The following is a 23,636-nucleotide window of genomic DNA, read 5'->3' on the forward strand; positions in this document are numbered from 1 at the left end:
TTAAACCAACTTCCAAGCTGATGGTAGCTTCAAAAATATTTGTATATAACCACATCACGTTCTTATAGAAACGTTTGGCGAAATGTCTTTCCAAGAAGACTTAGCTAGTGTAATGAAAGTCTGTATATCATGTTTGCGTTTGGTTGTTGAATAGATTTTTTTTTTTTAATGTGATTGTAAAATATACTTGCTCCTACAGTAACTTCTCTTGGTAGTGGTAGAGTGCTCTCTAAGGAGTCTTAATGTTTCCTGTTTCAACTGCTGATTACAGAACCAAAACAAAACTGAGTTTTACCTCCACATAGTTATTGTCCTGAGGTCACTGTGCTTGTCACTTCAGTTACGTGCGCAATGCTTCATGCTTTCCCTGTGAAGCCGCTGGTGTCTGCATCTAATAATTTGTGCCACCTCCTTTTGATTAGATGCGCTAACTAATCAAAGCATTTGACTTTTCAATCAGGGGCAGATTTATTTTCTGCTGTAGTTTCTAAGTACGTTTTATTTTGAAACTGTTCTTAGGGCAAGCTTATCTGTAGTTGGAAAAAATCTTACTGCTTCTGTCTTGTTCTTGTTGATTAAGTGACTGTGCCCTTCTGAGGTGATGCTGCTTGGCAGTGACTACCTTGTTGCCGGTACTTGCTGCTGGGAGTCCCTTTTTAGTGTCCCACCTACTCTGGATGGTGCTGTTTGCAAAACACAAAGATGGAGAGGTTTTCTTGTATAGTCAAGTTTTCTTTGCACTTTTTGCGTGTGTAGCAGACCTTTTGCCATCTTTCTGAATTTACTCCAAAAAGCAGTGGTTTTGTTGATGTCCACCTTGTTAACTTTGACATTAATAACTGTATTCAGAGACGAGTTTCATTTGTTAGAGATGGTTAGTATGCTAAATGACATTGAAGTTGGTGATTTTGGGGAGAGGCTGACAGTTTCTTAGGCGTCCTTCTAAAGAATAGCATAATTTTCTACTTGCGAAGTACTTGCTTTGGCTTCTTATTTTCAGATTGTTGAGAATGTGGCATTAACCTCCAGGTTAAAGCTTTTCTTTGAGATTGGGTTTAGCTATAGTCATGTGGTCTATCATCTAATAACCTAAAATGAGTTTTTTACTTTATCCAATTTAATCTATAAAACTCAGCAAAAATGAGATGTACTACTACTTTATCACTAATATTTTTTCAAGGAAGATGCCAAACTTTGAAAGGAAAGGAAAAGAGTGAGGGAAACCAGAATTAGCAATTGGAATAGCAAATTTTCAGAGGCTGTGGTTGTAAGAACTTCCAAAAGCTCCTCAGATTCTTCTCTGGTCTGCATAAGGTACCATTAGTCTTGAGGCCAGGAATGTGTCTAAAGAAATTTGATACTTTTTATGCCAGCTTTATCAGTGACATTATTGATTGTGTTGCAATAATAATTCTACTGCTCCAATACTTGCCATTTTAAACCTAATAATTTTCATCCTACTTTTACCATTCCCCTTAGACTTTTGTAAATCCCAGCCTTCTTCATTTTTAGTGCAGTGCCATTTAATGCTTTGGATACTCAAGTTCAGGTTGGAAACAGTAAAAAAAATTCCTTCGTATTATACGTAAGATACATAGATAAAACTGTCTTTTAACTCTTTACATTTATTGCTATTCTTTTTTTTTTTTTTTTTGCAGCCCCCTCCTCCAGCCCTCACCTGAAACTTACTCTTCTGAAAGTTATTGCCAAATATTTGTGAAACCACTAATGTTGTCTCAATAGACTAGTAATTTCAGGTTCTTTCTTTCCTATTTCTAAATACAAGTGTTGTATTTGCCACTTGCCAATTATACAGGTACCTATTTTAAATGGTTTAAAAAGTCAGGGTATCAAACCTGCAATTTAAGGTGTTGCTTTTCGTTCAGAGTTCTGAACTGGAGGTCCTCATCCTTTTCTTGCTGGGTTGTAGAATGCTTGGGATTAGGAACAGTTTACTTGGATTTCTAGGTGATGTGTTTTGTGAAACAAGATATCATCATCTTTACAGTCCCAATAGTAGTCAAAAAAGATTGTCTTGCTATTGTTTCACTCAAGTTGTTTTTTATGATGCTTTGGGATGCAGGCAGACAGCAGGTAAAGGTGCATTTTAGAAGAAATAGCAACAAAAAGCACAATATTTGACAAAATTTGTATATGTGTCCAAAACAAATATATTTTACGAAACTCACGCTTTCTAATAGCTCAAGTATGTCAAGTTACTAATAGCAGAGAAAATTGAGAACTGATGATTTTCATATAAATTAAGGAAAAAAGGTGTCACTTTTTAAGGATAGGTCTGGGGGGTGGTGAAAGAGTTCTTAGTGTACAAAATGGCCTGGTGCTGCTTCAAAAGGCAGTCTGTCTCTGGCTGTGCAGCAAGGAGGTCTCCGATGGCAGGAAGCTTCTGTAGGAATGCAAACATTTTCTGAAATAAATTCCTCTTAAAAAGCAAAGCATAGTGATTAGCATATTTGGCTCTGCCTGGTATAAAATACACCACAATTACTGGATTCATTTCAGAGCACAAGGGATGTTAAATAAATGGCTTGAGATACAGCGTGCATAAAGTGGTACTGTGTCTAATGCGCATGGGTTGGAGTTTCTGATTTGGTTGGCTTGATAGACTCATGTTGACCATGCAGCCACAGGGCTACGAGGTTGCTGTTAGATCCTAAATTTGACTTGGATAGCACTTGTTATCCAAGAGATACACCTGCCATCATCACTTTCTTGTTTGGAGTAAACCAAAACCGTCCAAAACAGCTCCTATCTGGAAGTGTTCAGCTGCGTGACAGCTGTCATGAGTTTTACTGGGTAAACTGGAAAAAAGCAGTGCAGCATATGGGAGAGAGAGTAGTCCAGTAATTTATGTTCCTGCTCCTAACGTGTAAGAAAAAACTTGTCGACAAAGACTTCAGTGGAAGAGTTCAGTCTGATGATGTTGTTAAGTCAATAGAGTAGCTAGCTAATAGATTAAAAAAAAAGGTTATTAATTGCCCTTCCCATCTCTTGTGCATTTTCCTTCATTGGACCCTTAAGCAAGCAGCATGGAGGAAGACTGCAGGCCATGAGCCATTACTTGTGAGTGCTTAGTTTCTACGTGTTTGCTAAAGGTGCACGCTGTGGAGGTGGCTGGGTCGCGTGTGCAAGGGAAAGCGGTGGGACTGTGTGGTGACAGCGGTGACACCATGTCCTGGTGCTCTCAGTAACATCAAGCTGCTGGAGTGGGATCTGACCTTAGCTAAGCTGATCTAAGGCATTTTAGCCATCTAAATTTCAAAAACATGTTAACTGCATAAACCAACTGGAAAGAATCTCAAGCGTTTTCTCAAAGTGCTGTTTTGAGAGTAACATCTTAAAGATACTTTGCACACAGAATTATAAATGCATGTATTTGTTACTTGCTGTGTATCAGGATAATAAAGCACTGTGCTACTTGAAGACTTTTTAAATTTTGAATTTTGGACAACTGCTTTGCTTTGACTAATGATCCAGTTTGCACGGTGGCTAAATCTCACAAGGAGGAGGCAGAGGTATCGAGGCCATCCTTAATCGGCCTTTTGCATTTGGATTGTATTAGGTGGAGTCTTTGGAGTTCCAGGCTCAGTGCAGATCTGCTTGGGCTTCACCTTGTGTTGTGAAAAAATTGTACGTCGTTTTTGACTAGTGTCTTGTTACAAGGGTGAGGTAGCATGGATTGAGGCCAAACCAGATTGCTCTCACATTCATACCTGTGGTGATGAAGGTTGTGGACTGTCTCTGTGTCACAGAGCGGTGACAGGGCTGATGGTGCTTGTTTTTGTTACAGCAGGAGCGTGGCAGTTGCATTGTGCTCCAGAATGGCTGTGGACTGAAGTTGGTACAGAACAGGGTAGGGCCTTTCCGATGAGACTTCTTCCCTTGGGTTTTGTGGTTTGTACGTAGTTTCTAGTGCTGATTTTGAGCTGTGACGCTCAACATTACTTGACACTTTACTCCATGTGTCTGGACAGCATTAGGGTCAGTAGTGATGCTCAAGCTGGAAATGCTGTAATACTGAAAGAAATGGGATACTGACAGAGTGCTGTGGTAGATTCTGTTTGTTTTGGCACTGTCATTCTTCCTTTCCTACCTACTTACCCCAGTTTACCTAAATGCGTACTTCAGCTGGGCAGGGAGAGAAAATATAACGAAAGGCTCATGGGTGGAGATACAGACAGGGAGATCACTCAGCAATTACTGTCACGGGCAACGCAGACTTGACTTGGGGAAAATTAATTTATTACCAATCCGATCAGAGTAAGATGATGAGAAATAAAAACTAAATCTTAAAACACCTTCTCCCCACCCCTTCCTTCTTCCCAGGCTCAACTTCATTCCCAATTTCTCTCCCTCCTCCCCTGAGCGGTGCAGGGGGATGGGAATGAGTGTTGTGGTCTGTCCATTGCATGCTGTTTCTCCCGCTCCTTCCTCTTCGGGGAGGACTCCCCACACTCTTCCCTGCTCCAGTGCAGGCTCTCTGTTCTGACTATATGTCCAACATCTTATAAGAAAGAAATAGGCTACTAATTCCTGACTGGCAGTGCTAAAAATGTATTTTGTGATACCATCAGCATGATACCAGAAAAAGTGTACTGTCATCCTTGTTGTTTCCTTCAGAAATTTTTAAATAGTCGGCCAGCTTTATTGTTGGTAATGTGTTCCCAAGTCATCAGTGCATCAGAGCCAAGTAACGTTGGACCAGATACCAACGTCTGTTGAAATTCACGTGAAGTACTCCTTTCCAGTGCTTGAGATCCATTAGGCTTACGCTCCTTGTGTTTAACTCCTGCTTTTGTGTGCATTTTGTACGGTGTGACAGTAATATTTTACAGAAGTAAAAAAAAAAAGCTTGATTAGTCAACTAAATAATAATTTTATCAAATCAGATTTGAGATAGACCTGTCATTTTAAGAGTTTTGTTTTCGTTTTCATGCTGTCCTCTGTATTTTGGCCAGAACTGCACTGAGGCTAGTAATCAGATTAATTCCTTGTCCTTTTTTATAACTGGCTTCTTAACTGCTGAAATTGTTGAAAGGTTTTTTAAAAAATCTAAAGTACATGAAGGCAGGTATTTTATTAAGCTCTTGCAAAAAAAGGTTACTGGTCCCTGGACCCCATTGATTCATAAACATGTTCATCTTTATTAGAAATTGTTAAGTGCTGTTGTTAAGTGTTGACTCACATGATACCAATGCTCATCTTCAGTTGCACTTATGATAAATATTTGTGGCCATTTATTAGCAGCTTGCTATTCCATAAGGTAGTGGCTTTAGTAGAGTTACGATTTCTCTAGCTCTGGCTGGTTTAATACTATTTCTGCCCTAGATCCTGTCAAAAGAGTTTTTGATTGTTTTGCTTAATTATCATTAGGCATTATAAGCATAGGAAAGTGCCAAGGAAACATTAAAAACTATGTATATTTTCTAATTTTAGTAATATATGTAGTGTCTTCACTAAATATATCTTGTCTTAATCAGTATCGGCCTTTAAGCATAATTGTTTTGACTAATAACTGTGGTTTCTTGGCTTTGTGATGAAATCTGCTTTTTGTCTAGCTTGATACAAATTATTTCAGAGGAAGATTTTTCTCTTTTTTTTTTTTTTCTAATTTTCCTGGCTTTGGGAATCAGCTGCAGTAAAACACCTAGTGTGTGTATGTATATATTTCAGATTGCATTTTTTTTTTGCCTTTGCTTATAAGAAATAGTTTGAAGCATGATTACTGGGTTGGAAGCTAAAAGTTTTCTAAGCATCAGTTTTCCTCAACATTAGGAAAAACTACTTCCCTTTGAGGGTGCCAGAGCACTGGAACAGGCTGTCCAGAGGGGTTATAGAGTCTCCTTCTCTGGAGATATTAAAAACCCACCTGGTTGCGTTCATGTCCAGCTAGCTCTGTGTGACCCTGCTCTGTCAGGGGGTTGGACTAGATGATCTCCAAAGGTCCCTTCCAACCCCTACAATTCTGTGGTTCAGTGTACATCATCTTTGTCTCACATAATGGATTCTAAAATAATACTTTGATTGCTTTAGAAAACTACTGCAGTTTAATTTTTTTAATCTTATTTAATGGTGGGACTAGCTGCATGAGATCTTCGATGTGTCTCCCAAGTTGAAATCTCAGTATCTACCTTCTCTTCTACCCTCTCCCATATGTTGACAACGTAGTTCTCTGTACATCATGAGTAAGAGTTCATGGACCAACTTGTTATCCAATTTTACTTGGTAGTCTGCAACAGATTCCTACCAGTGCCTCCTTTCTGGGCATAAGTACTATTATTCCAATTTACAGATGGGGAAACTCAGCCAGTGAGACTAAATGGCTTGACCAAGGTCATGCAGGAAGCCTCTGATGAAGCAGGGAATTGAACCTGGGTCTCTGGCTACTCTCTAGCAACTGATGGACCATCCTTCCTTTCAAAACTAGGTAAAATTTATTCTAAGGGATATTTTTGAACTTGGATTTTTTTTTGCCATCTTCTGCTTTTTCTAATACATAAAACCCTAAAATGTAAAGATTTTATGTTTTTCATAGATGGCATCTACAATAGACCTTTGTACAAATTCTAATGCAATAAGCTGCAGTATTTTTTCTGTTATAAATCAAGTTTAGAGCCTGTGTGTCACATGATGAAAAAGACCGATATATCTGTCTTATCTATACTATGGTCTTCCTATCGTTTCTGCTTTTATAGTGGAACTGATGTTGGAAAACTTTAGGGAAAATTCCGTTTGAACCAGACTATAGTTCTCTATAGCATATTAAGGCCTCAATGTTGGGGTAGTAGCTAGAGAAGAATGTGTCATCTGGAAAAAAAGCTTCAGGCTGTCTGTGTATCAAATAAAGCAGAGCAGCAGGTCTGGTTTCTAGTGTCTTTTTATTGGGACAGGCAAAAAAAAAAAGCGGGGCGGGGGGGAGAACTACAGGTGTGTATACACCCTCTGGTGTTTGTGTCAGGAAAAAAAACAAACTGTTTTTGTACATTAAAAAAACCAAACAAACCACCAAAGCGTAAAAATCTCTACTGTTTGCAATTAGATATTGCTTAGAGAAGGCATTTTTCCATGTAGGAGAACTTGGGAAATCCTGCAGGTGCATTTTTGTCTAAGCAGCAGCATTTTTTTTTTTTATGTGATATGGATGTATCTGCACTAAATGTGTATGTAGTTGCCATCGCCAATGCCGCTGTTCAAAAGCATTGGTATTAACAAAGCGCCATTGCTGTTCTTATCAGTGGCTTGTCTAAACTGATTGTGAGCAGAGTTAGGAGGGTCAGCAGAATATATTGTTGGTAGACATGAACCTGTGAATTGTAGGGCCGTTGATACATTTGAGATGTAATTTATTCTGATGTAGGCAGGGCTTTAGCATACAGACATTTCCTTCTTGACTCAGATCTACACAATTTTCAAATTAAGATGAGAAAAACAGAAGATTCTCAGTTATGATGCAGCTGCATTGCTTAAGACTTCTGGGTTTTTCAACAGAAGTTGAATATTTCTGTTTACCACTTTAAATATCAAAGGGAAATACACTCTTAAGTCTGTCTCATCTGTCCTTACTTTCCTTGCTTTAGGCATCTCTTTCAGGATTCCCTTAGTGTTTTTCTCATAGACTCTAAGCATGTTGGGCATCAGTTCATGAATATGCTGTAGTTATTTTGTGTCGTAATACAAAGTGGTTTATACACAAACACTCAGTGTGCTGTGCAAGTCATCTTCTGCTTCTTGCGCACCCAGTACACAAAATGATTTCTGTTGCAGATTCTGTAAACAGAAACTGAGAACATCGCTATGTATATTGAGGCTTTCATTCTTTTTGTTGCTGTGTGATCTGTTGGAAACTACTGACAATACTGACAGTATCATGTGTGGCGTTGCATGGATCTGGAACAGCTGCCCTGCATATCTGTGTGTAAGAAAATACTCTGTTGGGTATTCACTTAGAATTAGTAATACCTTTTTTAATGGTTGTAAGTCAAGGTTTGGCAGGACTCCATTGCTTGTGTTGGTTATACAAAGACGGAAAAAAACTGAATATTGAACATAGAGCGTGTAAAACAAACTTGCCGTGACTTCTCTGTTTTGCAGGGGAGAGAGATGATTTTAATATGATAACATTGTAAGTCTTTTCTCTCCTTTTGACACAGTTTGTGGGTCTGGCGTTTCCTTTAGAAAGGAAAACTATAAGGTCTGTTTTCCGAGTGAAGTGATGGAATAGAACAGTTCAGTTGGAAGAGACCTACAACAACCATCTAGTCCAACTGTTTGACCACTGCAGGGCTGACCAAAAGTTAAAGCATATTATTAAGGGCGTTTATCCAAATGCCTCGTAAACACTGACAGGCATGGGGCATAGACCACCTCTCCAGGAAGCCTGTTCCATTCGACCACCCTCTCGGTAAAGAAATGCTTCCTCAAGTCCAGTCTGAACATCCCCTGATGCAGCTTTGAACCATTCCCAGGCATCCTGTCCCTGGATCCCGGGGAGAAGAGCTCAGTGCCTCCCTCTCCACATCCCTCCTCAGGAAGCTGTAGAGCAATGAGGTGGCCCCTCAGACTCCTTCTCTCCAAAGGAGGCCAACCCAGCGTCCTCAGCCGCTCCCCAAAGGGCATGTCTTCCAGCCCTTCACCAGGTTGGTTGCCTTCCTCTGGACCCATTAGAGGACCTTCACATCCTTCTCAAATGGTGGGGCCCAGAGCTACACACAGAGCTCCAGGTGAGGCCGCACCAGTGCTGAGACAGTGGGACAGTTCCCTCTGTGGACCAGCCGGTCGTGCTGTGTTTGATGCCCCCTGGGATGGGGTTTGCCCTCTTGGTCCCAGGGCCCACTGCTGGCTCCTGCTGAGCTGCTGCCCACCAGCACCCCCAGGTCCCTTTCTGCAGGGCTGATCTCCAGCCGCTCCTCTCCCAGCTTATACTTGTGTTGGGCATTACTCCTTCCCAGGGGTGGAATCCAGTATTTGTTCTGGTTACATTTCATGCTGTTGATGATGGCCCAATGCTCTGATCTGTCTAGATCCCTCTGCAATGCCTTTTGTCCCTTGAGAGAGTTAGCCTGTTTGGTATCGTCAGCAAACTGGCTAATGGTGCGTTCCACTCCTGCATTCAGATCATTGGTACAGGTATTGAACAGTGCTGGCCCTAGGACTGAGCCCTGAGGAGCACCGCTGGTGACCAGTCACTGGCCAGCTGTAGCCCCATTCACTACAACCCTTGGAGCCCTGACAGTTCTTCACCCAGTGCACTGTGAACCTGCTTATCTTACAGCTGGACAACTTGCCCAGAAGGATGCTGCGAGGGACAGTATCTAAAGCCTTACTAAAATCCAGAAAAACTACATCCACTGCATTCCCTTCATCCACTGGGTGGGTGGTCTTGTCATAGGAGATTAAAGTAAATGGGACTTTGCCCTTGTGAACCCATGCTGACTGTGCCTGATGATTGCATTGTCCTTTATATGTCTTTTAATAGCACCCTGTGTGATTTTCATGTTTTTTCCGGGCACTGAGGTTAGACTAACAGGTCTGTAGTTCCCTAGGTCTTCCCTCGTGCCCTTCTTGTAAATTGGAATTATGCTGGCTGGCTTCCAGTCAGCGGGGACCTCCCCAGACTCCCAAGACCTTTGGTAGATGATTGAGAAGGGCTCCTGCTGTAACATCTGCTAGGATGTTACAGATGGCATTGCCACCACTTTGTATGTGATGGCTGCGCAGTATTTGTCAGAATATTTAGTGAGCCTCTTAAACGTGAAATGGTCATCTTGAGGTTCATCACGGTGTATTTCTTGTAGTAACACATTAAATTAGGAGCTAAAAAGTATGGCTGTTCAACCTCATCAATTTATAATGATTCGTAGAAATGTGAGGTGTCTTACAGGTTAAGGCTGGAAGAAATTTCCATGTAGTCTTACTTTATGTGTGTCACAAGGTAAATTGACTTAAGTCTTGTGTGAAGTAATAAATTAAACATAAACCTAATAGTATCCTTATTTATTTGGGACAGAGTGGTAAGCTGCCCTTTATGGCTCGTTTGAATTTGTCTGCCTTTAGTGATCGTTGCCAGCTAGTTTAAGGGGACGTGCTGGAGAGAGGTCCTGTCTTTGTAGTTACTTATAAAATATCCCTTCCTTTTTATCAAATTCTTAAATATCTTGCAAAAAGGCATAAGTTCCAAAGTCAGCATAATTCTGATAGTTCTTTTTAACAACCTTTCTTCATATAACCTTTATGATAAAAGAATCATAACAAGATGATTACCTCACTAACACTGTACACATAAGCAAGTAATTCCATTTTGTTACTCTTACGGGATAGACCTCTCTTTATGTCACATTCTACTGCCAAAGTAGCACAAATACAATATTAAGAAAGTTACAGGCCCACTGAAACGGGAAAGATGTTCAGTCCAATTTCCACTATATTGCTGAAATTTGTTGAATTGAAGGAGGGATATCTTGAAGGGTCCAGTCTTTCTCTGCAGGGCCACTTGAGCTTAAGCAGTAATGGAGTTCAGGAATTCATCAGGAGAGTAGCTTCGTATTCTCTCCCTCTCCCCTTGGAGTCTGAGCTTTTGAGTCTGGGGGGAGGAGTGTATGACTGGTCTCTAATACCTCTTTAACGAGGATTACTGTTAAAGCAGAAGGCTGTCTGTCTCCAGTTAGTGCCCTGTTTACCCCCAGCGATCTTGTAATCATTACAAAACTCAGTTTTGACTGTCCAGCTTAAGATGTTTCTTAACTGATGAGGAATTTCTTGCCATTCATGTGGCATGGTTGATTATATTTGTGTAGTATGTAAGTTGTGTAGATGAAAGATTGGAATGTGACTGTGTTTTACCGTTTAATAGCCCTGGTTGTTAGGATGAGGAATGAGACTTGTAACCCACATTCTTATTCTTAGCATTCATGTCCTGTAATTTCATATGACTTTAACATTTGTCCTTTGTGATAGAATAAGAGAGGATGATATCTCAGAATAGTGATTTAGAATTGTAACATGGTTTATATTGTCACACTTGTAAATAGGGTGATGAAAAGTCTAGTGAGTAGTTGTTTCTGGATAATGTCATGCCATCCGAAATACTTGCATTTGGTTCAGGGAATTTAATAATGTACAAGGCAACACAAAACTTCTGAGTTAGACTGGATTTCACGAACGCAAACTTTCCTGGCTGAAGGATTTAATTCTGTGAATGTCAGTTAACCGTACTGATAGAGGCTGTCAGTTGAAGTGCCAGAGTGTCTAAATTCTCTAAAAAATTCTGATGTAAGAGTCTTGCATTGGGTCATCAGCTATATTTTGGGATGAACAATTTTCACATCTTCAATTTTGTATGGGGAAATGCAGTGTTTGGAGCCAGTGGTGTGTGTTTGGGCATAAATAATTTTTCATAGGTTAGTAATTGCTGTGAATTTGATTCCCGTTTCTTTTGTAATGTTTGATAGCTATGTAGATGTAATGTTCTCAGTGTTATCATTACGATACTTTTGCTCATTTTTCTCCTAAAGCTGCCTCCTTATCCATAGGGATTGTATGAATCTATTTTTTTTTAATCAGTGTCTGAAAAGAGCTGAAATGCCTTCTAATTATTTTTTTATCAGATCTTTGTGGAATTCGATGGTTGTAACTGGAAGCAACATGCCTGGGTGAAAGTCCATGCTGAAGAAGTTATAGTGTTGTTGCTGGAAGGATCGTTGGTTTGGGCACCTCGAAGTGATCCAGTTATGCTTCAGGGGACTCGAGTCTCACTGGCACAGTGGCCTGCACTGGTGAGTATTTGGCCAAAATCTCTCATATCCTCAGAGGTTTGCATTAACTGTACTGTGAAACACAAGGCTTTGATATTGTACAGGGCACTGTAGGGAAAATAAGACAAGGAGGGTTATAAACATGCTCAAGTGAGCTGCAGCTGAGGTGTAGGAAAACACATACGTCACACTAATCATTGTTTAGTCTTGTGTGCTTGACAAGTGGAACATCTGCGCTTAGATAACATAGGCCTGAGATAGAGGCACTCTATTGAACACGCTTGAGATTCCCACCCTGCAGTTTTAATTTCATCTAGGAAACTGTGTTTATACAGGATCAATTTCTTTCAGGTGATTCCCAGGTAAATTGATATCACGGTGATTTGGGGGTGTTACCATAGTCCACACACCATGTGATGAGTTGTGTCAGAACCTATTAGAAGACTTATAAGCAAAAATGGGTCCACTAAGATCCCAGAGTATTTTGACTATAACTCAAGCTATAGCTGTAGACTTGCTGAAAAAAAATGTTTCCATCCCCTGTACTCTGGATAGCCACATGAGCACTCAAGCTTTCACTGAGTACTGGAGGCCTACCCAAATAACTGCACGGGAATACAGACTGGAGTTAGCCAAAGCACTGGAGTACATGGTACAACGTAGACAATTCTGGGAAGCCAGATATTTAGCATTACAAAGTGGATGGCTGGGTTTTTTTAGGGGGATGGGTTTGGGTTGTTTTGGGTTTTTTTTTAGATATATAACTTACAAATGTGTATTCTTCCTTTCTTGTCTCTTTCTTGTGGTCATGTTCACTTTTAGGAAATAGTTGTACATAACATAAAATTTACTTTCTCGGTTTAATGCTGCTGGGTACAGGGGAATGGAGCATGAACAAACTTGATGAGAGCTTGTTAAGGGAAAAATGTTGTGAATACTTGTGTGTTAAAATCATGTTAAGTGTGAGCATGAGCCAGATAACATGTTCCAAAGACTCCAGTGGTTGGCAACTTCCTCTTCCATCATAAGGTTTTCATTCTGATTCTACTAGATATTTTTAGTGATTTGTCCTGCAGCTTGACTATCAATAGTACACCTGTTATGAACTTCAGTTTTCCATAAAACAGTAGCAAAAAAAGCTCCCATTTAATAATATACCTATAAATTATACCTGTCTTCTGTACGGGAATGAATATGCTCCTTTCAGGAGGCTATACCTGAAATATGTAGGATAGTTTGAACCATTAACCAAAGCTTTTTTTAATTTGAGCATCAGAAGGTGCTTACATATGAAAAAACGTACCACAAAAGGTGTTTTCAGCTCTGCTTTAGGTTCTATTGAAGAAGTGGAGCTAATTTTCTGTAATTCCTTCTTGTAATATGCCTCACTTGGAAGAGTTATCGGCGTAGACAATAATGGCTAATAATTTGCGTTAAAACTGAGGCACTGGGTGGTGCAAGTTGAGAAAGGAAACTTCTTATTCTTTGTGATACTTAAATAGCATATGAGAACAACCATTGTTGGCCTGGATGTGTGCACAGGCACTTTTATAACCTTTGTTTTTTGTTGTTCATCACAGACCTTCACTCCTCTAGTAGATAAGCTGGGTTTAGGCTCTGTGGTGCCAGTGGAGTTTCTTCTGGACAGACATTTACGTTTCCTGTCTGATGCCAGTGGATTGCGTTTGTTTCAGGTATTTGAACTGTGTTCAGTTAAAGTGCAAATTAATTTTGTGCTGCGTATGTCAGATTAATTTTTAATTTTTTTTTTTTACTGTTCCACTTGCATAGTCGTGTCTTCCTCCTTTCACTGCCATGTAGTGTTTGTTTGTTTCCCTGCTTTTCCAGGTGCTTAGATTAACCTCCATATGCATTGGAAAAGTCCTAGTTCCTCTCAATATTGGTCAGTTGAAGAGCTAACTGTTAAGCATCGTGTAGCTGATAATTGCAGTGGAAGTTTTGCAACAGCTTTTGCATAGCTAGTCCTTTTTTCCTCCTTGTGTGTTCAGCGATGTTTTCTTAATTTTACTTTTTTTTTTGGATTGTCAGTCTCTGAGAGCAGTCCAAGAAGAGCTGTCCCTTAAAAACTAATGATTCTGTTACCTTAAAGGACTATACTTTTATGTTAAAACTGTTTGTTGTTGGCAGATGGGAACAGAGAGTCAAAATCAGATTCTGCAGGAACAGCCTTCACTAAGAGAATCTGTCAATGCATTGATCAGTGACCAGAAGCTTCAGGAGATATTTAGTAGAGGTGAGACTGTTTTTCTCTCAAAAGTACTTCGTTGTGGAACAGTTAGACAACGCTGGGATTCGTGAAGGACAATTGTAATAGTATCTGTTCCTGGTTGATTTGGAAGGTCAATTTTCTGTATCGTTTTGCAAGTTCTTTACAAAGAAGCATTATTTTGTCACAGATGCAGGTAAGGAGTTGCTGAGATAAAACCAGAAATACCTACTGGGCATGATCATTGAAGATGTAGTTGAAGTAGGACAACATATTATTGATAACGCCCACATATTTACAGCTTCCCTTATTTTAAGTTATAGTTTTGAATTTTTAAAGTTTTGGTCCTGTTCTATAATTCTGGAAATTTGCAAGTGAAATTGCTCTGTAGTTGTTGATCTTAAATGAAAAAAAACAAAAACAAAAAAAACCAAACAACAAAAAAAAACCCCAAAACCAAAATAAAAACAAAACAAAACCAAAACAAACCACCTCTTGTTATGTCAAATTCCAATTTTGGCATTTTGATAATTAACACATGAATTGTTTAAGCTGAAAATGTAGTGTGGTCATGGCTGCTCAGCGTACCTTAACTGTTCTCTGGATTGTGTATGAAGGTTAAGCCAGAAATCAGCTTTTGTTTTCAGAGTGAAGTCTTCTAGTTCAAGTGCTAAAATGATTTTCGGGGTTCGTGGGCCATGTGGCCACCCTTGATATAGGCCACTGGATTACATTTGAAGGATGATGTAATTCTTAATGGGGATTTGGTACCTTTTGGTTAAATAAAATGTTTATTGATAAAAATGCTATGAGGACAATACTTCTTAAATGAGCAAGTAGCTTCAGAATTGTCCACTTTGGAGCTGCCTTCTGAAGCACCTAGTTCTGCTTGTATCGGATACAGGCTGTTGGATCATGTGGCTTTTGATGATCTAATAATAAGGGTGTTTTGTCTTGGCTTAGGGTAGGAGGAAAGCTCTGCATGCTGATGTGGAGAGTGACAGCAGGGTTGGAGGAAACCTTTCTGTGAAACCTTTCTGTAGATGAGCTCTTACCCGTGTCAAAGAACTAAGACTGGTGTACAGACGTTGGATATTTGTGCAATTCTGTTAAATTTTCCACAGTTACAAATACATGTTTCTATCTTGAACTGCACACAGTTTATACTGGGATTTGATGCATCTGTGCTGGGTCAGAATTCTATGACTGTCCACTGTGTTGATGCTTCATAATTACTGACTTGTAGGTTAGAAAGCAAGAGGGTTCAGCTAGCAAGGAGCCCCTGTCTAGCTTGATTTTGTCAAAGGAGTGAATTTATTTTGATCTTTTGCATTTTTTTTTTACTTGTAAACTGTATTAATTTTGTCTTTACAATACCTTTGAGTTACAGTAATGAGGGCTTATTGACTTCTTAGAACAGAATGCTTGGCTTATGCCAGATTTGCAGCAGAAGCCCTCACATTTTAATTTTGTTACACCTGAAAGGTGACACTTCAAGCCTTAACTATGTGCACAGAACTCTTTTTATTGTGTGACTCTTAACTAGTATGGTAGAAAGCTAGTCCGGAAAACATACTCAAAGTCCTTCTTTTACAGGTCCTTACAATGTCCAAGGCCAAAGAGTTAAGGTGTACCAGCCAGAGGATGAAAATAGTTGGCTCTGTGGTGTTGTGAGCCATCAAGACCCAATAACTCGCCTTATGGAGGTGTCTGTGACTGAGGTAAAAATATGAAGCACTGCTTTGGTGTTCCTAAAATACCATTCCTCAATATCTCGTGAAGAATGACAGCTTCACCAAAACTTGTACTTTTGGTTCTTTGTTATTTGCTTTAAAAGGTGTGTCATTATCCATGTTGTGATTCGCAGATTTTTTTTTTTTTTCTGATATGATGACTTCCCACAATAAATGATGATACACAGCCCACTTCTATAAAAGCTATCAGAATTTCTTTGGAAATGAGCGCTATATGAAAAAATACTGGAAGTGGCTTTCTGATAGGAGGGTGTGCTGACGTATAGAAAGCTACCTTCTGGGTCTGTTACACTGTGCTCTTCCTGTGCCTTCTCTCAGCTTCTACTTGACAGGCGGTACAAGTGGTTTGAGACAAGTGTAGCCTAGACAAGGAAGTCTTAGTCTAAACAAAACTGATTGGTGTATTTTAGCTTAGGCTGTTTGCTTTTGCCCAGTTCCTATCAGTAAACCTAGTAAGCATTGTAAACAGCACAGAGGAACTGTGCGCTGCCTGGAGTTGTCTGGTTTGTGTTTATGGTTCTATGTGATCTGACAGCTACTTCAGTCTTACGGCAGCCTGCTCCTAAAGGCTTCCTTTTTCAGGAGCAACAAGGAACACATCTGTGGTGCTGTGTGTAAATTACTGTAGCAGCAGCACTCTTCTCGGGGTTTTTTTGGGTCCCATCCTGTGTTCCACGTCCCCTGCCCCGTAGCCTTTACCATATGCAGTAAAATACATGTGCAAGAACGAGTGCACTGAACATGCCCAGTAAGTCCTGTGTACACATGCAGTAATCCTGCACTCTTACTATTGGATCAGTTACTGGTGCATAGGAAAGAATTGTACTGTTGTGGTGAATAAATATAGTACTTTGAAGAGGCACTGAAATTGTGGAGTTTATGGTTTCAGCAGATACATGCCAGGAAGCACCTAACTTACTGCGAATCTAAAAAGGTAACCTTCAAGCACAGTTACAGACATTGGGTATTCATTGCTCCCTTTGATAGAATCATAGAATGGTTTGAGTTGGAAGGGACCTTAAAGATCACTTAGTTCCACCCCCCTGCCATGGGCAGGGACACCTCCCACTAGACCAGGTTACTTTTGGGGAGACGCTGATGGGGATAGTTAGCACAAATGGATGTGCTTCCTTCCAGTAGTCTTTTCTACATCTAGCAGAGTAAATGTGCAGAAGGCTAGAACAATACTAAATCAAATATAAGAAGAGCTGTGTTTGATGCGATTAATATCTCTAGAGATGCTCAGTAGAACAAATATGCAAGGAAACAGTGGTAGGAATCAAATCTGAAAGTCTTTGAAATAGAGAAGGAGTAAAAGGATAGAAGGTAAACTGGAAAGCTGTAGTATTACTAAGGGAGTGGGACAGAAAGAAAAGGCAAATGGGTGAGGGGCTGCAGAGTAACCCTGTATTTAGTGTCTTTTGTGTTGATACTATATACTCTGAATTAAAAAATAACCTCTTCTTTTCTTCCTCCTACCTCCTCAATATCTATCTGCATAAAAATTAGAGTGGTGAAATAAAGTCGGTGGATCCTCGACTGATTCATGTGGTGATGGATAACACTTCTCCAAGCGAGGTATTGCAACAGTTCAGGTCTTGCATATGCAGTGTGAAACTTCCTAAAGGTTTAGATATAAAACATCTAAAATATGGAAACAACTGAAAACTGATGCTGTGTTCGCTGTGGGCTTTTGATAATGTAATTGGAAGAGGAAAATTTTTTACAACTTTGAGAGATGGTCATAGCTTTGTTTAAACAATCTTTTTTTTTTTGAGCCCTGTTTTACTAAGTTCAGCATGGATCTTGGGGGGTATTCAATAAATATGACTGTTGTGCTCTATTTTAAAGGATAATGCTCTGATAAAGAATGGCTCTATGCTCCCTGCCTTTTTCTAATGGGATCACTCTGTCCTTCTTCACAGACCTTTTTAGGCATTTCTAAAAATTAACATCTAGGTTCTCTGAAGCAGGCTTGTATGCTTGTGGTGTCTCATTGCTTCAGTTGAGAGGTTCCATGATAGCATTTGAACCTGTGTTTTTACCCTAGGCTAAAGGGCGAGCTATCTTATGTAGTTAAATATTATAGGCTTTGGGTAGTGGACAGAAAGTGTGCCCTTCAGAAGGACTGCGGGGATTAGCCTTGTTGCGAAAACTAGTGTGCAAATAGTTTTCATACATTAGTAAGAACTATGTTAGAGTATGACCATGTTGCATGTTTCCCAAAATCTGCCATGAATGTGGTATGTGAGCAAAGTAGCTCAGCTAAAAATCTTGCTGTGAAGGTCCTATCCTAGCACAAAAAACACAAGACTGCACTTTTGCTTGTGTTCGGTGTTCACGTAGTATCTTTCCTTAGATGTCTCAATTTGTCAACAGGTATCCTCATTATTCTGTTTAGCAATTGCATGGTTTTGTCTCTTATAGGGAGGGGGCCTAAAAGCACCTAAGTCGTCTAAAGGGAAAAAGAAGAAAGAAAGTCTGGAGGGAAAGGATGGACGAAGGAGGAAGAATGCTTCAGATCCTGGGTGCGATCCTGCGACAAAGAAGCTAAAGGAGAGGGGTGAGGTGGATAGCAATGGTAGTGATGGAGGTGAGGCAAGCAGGGGTCCTTGGAAAGGAGGCTCCAATAGTGAAACAGGACTGGATCCAAGGCCCAAACAGTTGCCTTCATTCATTCCTCAGATTAATCGCAATATTCGCTTTGCCACTTACACCAAAGAGAATGGCCGAACACTAGTAGTCCAAGATGAGCCAGTTGGTGGTGACACATCGTTGCCCTTCACTCCGTTTTCCTCTGTGGCTGGACAAGCATTACTAGTTGGATCTGGGTGTAAAGAGGCAGGAAAATCACTGGAACAGGTTGGCCAAGGCACAGTGACTTCTGCAACTGCAGTTACTACAACTGCTTTGACGCCGACAACTGTGAGAATCTCCGATACCAGTTTGTCAGCTGTCACTGGACAGGAGAAACTGAAAACAGGCCGATCGCAAGCCCAGGGAGAGGTGAGTAGTTCACAATCCAGCAAAGACATACATATTTGCAACAGATGTTCTGCAACATATTCCTGTTACAAAGTGTGTCCATGGCATTGAGAAAATTATTTCTTCTCTGATTAATCCCTCCACTTGCAAAGGAAACCTTTCTGTTATCTGATCTAAGAACAAACTCAAAAGAAAATGAAGATATTTGGTGGAGGAGTAGTAAGAGACAACTTTTTAGCACTCTTATTTTTATTCAGCCTTAATCTGAGAAATGGAGCCTTAAAGTCACTTTAAGCACTGCACTTAATTAATTTTGTGTCATATGGAAGATGACCTACTCAATATCTCTTGCCTTTATATAAACAAATATGCATAAGAATGTGCACTGAGTTGAACATTTAAGTTACTTAAAAAAAAAAAAAAGTCTCAAAACCAGAAAGACAATGAGGCTACATTTAAAGGACCTTTTATAGATGCCCAGCCTGTCTGTTACAGCTATGATATCTCTATAGTAGAAAAATGAGCCCCATTGCATCATATACTATCTAGGGCTGAAAACAAAGAAAAAAGTAAAAAATTTGAGATGGGTACCTTTAGAATAAATTTTAATAAACAACTTGGTCCAGAAGCATCTTGAAGACCTTTTAGGTCTTGAAGATCTTGAAGGCCTTTGTTTTCAAGGGGAAAAGCAGAAAAGTAGAAGGAAAAACCTAAAAGGGAAACCCTGTTAAAATCAAACTAGAAGACTTTTTAAGTAATCAAATGAAGGCTTATAAAAACAAAACAAAACCAAAACCCTACCTCAGTAAGTACAGCAAAAATTAAGAAACTCATGGTCTACTGTATAAAAACAGTGAAGAAAATGGGAGATACATTAGAGAATCCAAGGTGATTACCAGGAGATTAAATGGATTACTTTCATCCCTGTCTTTTGTATTAGCTAATGGAATGGGGGAAAGGCAAGATGTTTACCTTGGGATAAGGATTCCTAGATGGCAAGGTGTAAAGGAGAAATAGAATTGTAGAAGACAGGAGTGTTGTATAATTAAGTTTTATATAGCAATATAACCTATTCTCTCTTCCAACACCACCACCCCCCAACACCCCAGGTCAGAGTTGGGACCAACTGAAAATTGTGTAGGTGAACAGTCAAAATTGTATATCATGAATGGTATTAAGGAATAACTTCAGTTGTACTGAGAAATTTTAGTACCACCTCTCCTTCCTTCCCTCTCCCCACATTGTTATTTTAAATCATTATTAATAATCTCGCTTCAGAATTTGCAGGCAGACCACTAATCCATTTCAAAACCTGACATAAATCAGTAAGAGTGTTGTAGATAGTTTGTGTAACGTATTATTGCTTCAGACTGTCCACTTTATCATAGTGTGATTTGATCCCTGAGATTACTTAACAAGCTTGGTTTGCCTTCGTATTTATATGCTTTTAAAAACTGTTAGAACTCAGTTTGTGAAAATTACTTTGGCTCTAAAAAGAAGTATCTGAAATTATAATATCTGGAAGTGTCATGGGGGACGTTAGTATGTTATTAAAGTCACCTATTGCAGTGACACTAGTGACCAGTGAGATGTGTTGTGTGGAGGCTGTGGTTGTATTTAACATGGCCTTGGAATAAAAGTGTATTAATCATGAGTATTCCTTATGAGAAGATTTCTAAGTGGGAACTCGAAGTAAAGGAATAGAACTGACGAGTGAGTTGCAAAATATTATCAGTTACAGTAGGACTGCAAGAATTGGAAAACCTGAATAAGTATAAATTCAGAGGAGAGCAAGTGAGTATTCCATATCACAGTTACAGGTCTAGTAGAAATCTGCAATTCAGAAAACTTCCCGGTATTTAAGGATTGTAAAAATTAAGCTCTTTGTGCTTAACCTCTACTGAGTAATCCCCTGGAAGGCACCACGCCATAGGCATCTGTCTACCTGTCTGCAGGCGCGGCTTGCTGGGACCAGTTTGTTCACAAACTGCTAGAGGGCTTTCTTTGTTTAATTAACTTTGCAAACTAAGTTAATTATTTCAAGGGTGCTGGTTAAGTAGGAGAATCTTTTCAGGAGGATCTGAGGGGGATGAAAGACAGGAAATTATTGACAAGCAGTTTCAATTAAGGTTCCCTTCTTGCTGATCTGAATTAAAACAATCAGCAGTTTAAATAACTTGCTTTTTTGTGAATCAGTTCACCTTGTCTTGTGTCTCATTTTTGTTCTCAATCGTGGTAAGACATTCAGTGTTTGTTTTCTCCATGTGTCTTCAGTATGTAATGGGCACCGTTAGCTCATTAGTTTCAATAGCCTGTAGGCAGGAAAAATTAGTGTAGCAGAATCTTTAAAGAAGTTTCTTCATTGTAAATAATTCTGCTGGAAGTTTCGATTACAGGTGAATAAGGAGAATGCTAATTGTACAATTAGATGAACCAAAGTATTGCTGAATCAGACAAGAATCCTTTAATAGGCTAATGCTTTTAAATTTTGTTTCAGAATTCGCGAAATTCGCTTTTGGCTTCTTCTGGATTTGGAGTCTCTCTCCCAAGTGCTTCCCAGTCCTTGGTATTTGGGGGTGGAAGGAGCCAATCAAATGGAGTGGTGACTCCAGAAAGCAAGCCTTCCGGATTTCCTTTTGGCTGTAGTACTGGACAAGAGGCTCAGAAAGATTCTGATCTGTCCAAGAACTTGTTTTTTCAATGCATGTCCCAAAATCTACCTTCCAGTAACTACTTCACGGTCATTTCAGAGAGCTTGACTGAAGATGCCTCTAGTCGGGACTCATTCAAGCAGTGTACAGAGGGTGTGGGTTCTGGGATCTGTAAAGGTAAAATTCTTTCAGCGGACAGTAAACCAGGAGCCCAGTCTGGCAGTTCTGTGGAGCGGAAGCTGCCTGTGGAATCTATGCCTACCCTTACTCCAGCCTTTTCACGAAGTCTGTTGAATACTCGCCCCCCAGATAGTCATGAAAACCTATTTTTACAGCCCCCAAAGCTATCAAGGGAGGAACCTTCAAACCCTTTCCTGGCATTTGCTGAGAAAGCAGAACTTAGTCCTTTCAGTGGCTTTGCATCTTCATCTCAGACAGGAGTTTCTACTCCACCTACGCCTGTGAGTCATAAGGCTACTTCTGGCTGGCCGGAATCGCTCACCTCTGCAGACTCTTCTCTATCTAAGAAGAAGACCTTGTTTATAACAACTGACTCCTCAAAGATGATCTCCAGTACTCCTGGTTCAACAGTTGCTGCTGGTGTTCAGAGCCCTTCCACTGTAGGGAACGGCCGTTCCAGCTCACCGACCAGCAACCTGACGCAGCCTATTGAGATGCCCACGCTTTCCTCCAGCCCAACAGAAGAAAAACCAGCTGTTGGGCCTGGGCAGCAGGACAATCCTCTTCTGAAAACTTTTTCTAACGTGTTTGGCAGACATCCACCTGGCTTTTTCTCTTCACAGGCAGAGTTTCCACAGGAGAACAAAGCCCCTTTTGAAGCTGTGAAAAGGTTCTCTCTAGATGAGCGGAGCTTGACATCCAAACAGGACTCGGACTCCAGTACCAATAGTGACCTGTCAGATTTGAGTGACTCTGAAGACCAGTTGCAGGCCAAGGCTTGCATGAAGGGAATCCCAGACCACCTGATGGCAAAGCTAGGCCCCAACGCAGAGCGCAATGCTGAATTGCTGCTGGGGAAAGGAAAAGGGAAGCAAGCCCCAAAGGGCCGGCCTCGCACAGCTCCCCTAAAAGGTGATGACTTGAATGCAAGGTGTCTTGGAGGCATAAGGAGGTGGGATACTGGGGTATCTCCTGTGTGATGAACTAACCACAGGTGTAAACCTCATTTACGCTCAGTAGGCAGCACACAGGGTATTCAGGTTCGAGCTTAATGCTTCTCGTATGTGAGTTAACATGTTCACTTTGAGAAATGTTTAAGCATATATTTATCAGGGCAGAAGTGTGGTATGCTGCAGACTTGAACAGTCTTGTTGGTTTTGCATGGGTATGAGCATACAGATCTCTGAAAATATGTTTATTTGGGGTAGTTTCCTTTTGTTCTTGCAGTAAACTAATGGATTTTACTTCTACTTTGCCTCACTCAGTTGGCCAGTCTGTGCTGAAAGATATGAGTAAGGTGAGGAAGCTGAAGCAGTCAGGTGAGCCTTTTCTCCAGGATGGCTCTTGCATCAATGTAGCTCCACATCTGCACAAGTGCCGGGAGTGCCGTCTGGAGCGGTACCGCAAATTTAAGGAACAAGAGCAGGATGACTCAACTGTGGCATGTCGCTTCTTCCATTTCCGGAGGTGCTCAAATTCTTCCTTCCTTCATATGTAGTCTGTGGGCAGAGCTTGGACCATGTCCAAGCACAAAGTAATTATCTTTTACTTATTTAATGTGCTTGGGTACAATAACGAAGATTTTGAGTGTCTTGCATTTCCCTGCATTGCCTGACTGGAAGTCCCTCACTGGGGCGAGAAGAGCTGCTGTTGGAAGATACAGCTACATGCTACTAAGTGAGCCTCCAGGCCCAGCCTCGGGAGATTGAATTTGCTTTATTGGGTAGACTTTCACTGCTGGGGAGCAGTTTGTATGCAATAACTATTTTTTCCCCCTTTCATAAGGAGTTCAGAACAGAGATAAAATTTTAATTCGGTCAACAAGTAACTAAACATTGCCAGCATGAGGCTAATGTTTGACTAGGTGTTGTTGAGTACAGAACTGATTTTTAGGAGTAGAACATTGCCTGTGTTTTCTCTCTGCGTTCTCTGTGTCTTCCAGTTCTTTGGCCTGTCCTGCTTCTCTTCATCTTCCTTAACCTCCTATTCTAGCAATTGCTATGCATCTTTTTTCCAAAAAGATGTTTGTTCACTTTCTGGCATATAAAGGATCAAGTGAATTTTTAGTATG

General features: G+C 40.3%; 1 protein-coding gene across 4 annotated transcripts in view; it reads left to right on the plus strand.

Annotated features, from left to right (window-relative positions):
• Positions 1-23,636, plus strand: part of KDM3B (lysine demethylase 3B) — a 64,247-nt gene that overhangs the window by 7,197 nt on the left and 33,414 nt on the right. For 3 of the 4 annotated variants that reach the window (XR_008468822.1, XM_054217074.1, XM_054217075.1), the window contains exons 2-9: positions 11,622-11,789; positions 13,349-13,462; positions 13,917-14,022; positions 15,592-15,716; positions 17,259-17,327; positions 18,177-18,755; positions 21,232-22,477; positions 22,831-23,032. Coding sequence is in view for 3 of the 4 variants with exons in the window: in XM_054217074.1 (XP_054073049.1) it covers positions 11,622-11,789; positions 13,349-13,462; positions 13,917-14,022; positions 15,592-15,716; positions 17,259-17,327; positions 18,177-18,755; positions 21,232-22,477; positions 22,831-23,032 (2,609 nt within the window). In the remaining variant the exon portion in view is untranslated. Of the gene's footprint in view, positions 1-6,312; positions 6,446-11,621; positions 11,790-13,348; positions 13,463-13,916; positions 14,023-15,591; positions 15,717-17,258; positions 17,328-18,176; positions 18,756-21,231; positions 22,478-22,830; positions 23,033-23,636 lie in introns of those variants that run through there. The other variant, XM_054217076.1, reaches the window with a different exon arrangement.

Source organism: Rissa tridactyla, chromosome 11, assembly GCF_028500815.1.
Source record: "Rissa tridactyla isolate bRisTri1 chromosome 11, bRisTri1.patW.cur.20221130, whole genome shotgun sequence".
Classification (NCBI taxonomy): domain Eukaryota; kingdom Metazoa; phylum Chordata; class Aves; order Charadriiformes; family Laridae; genus Rissa; species Rissa tridactyla.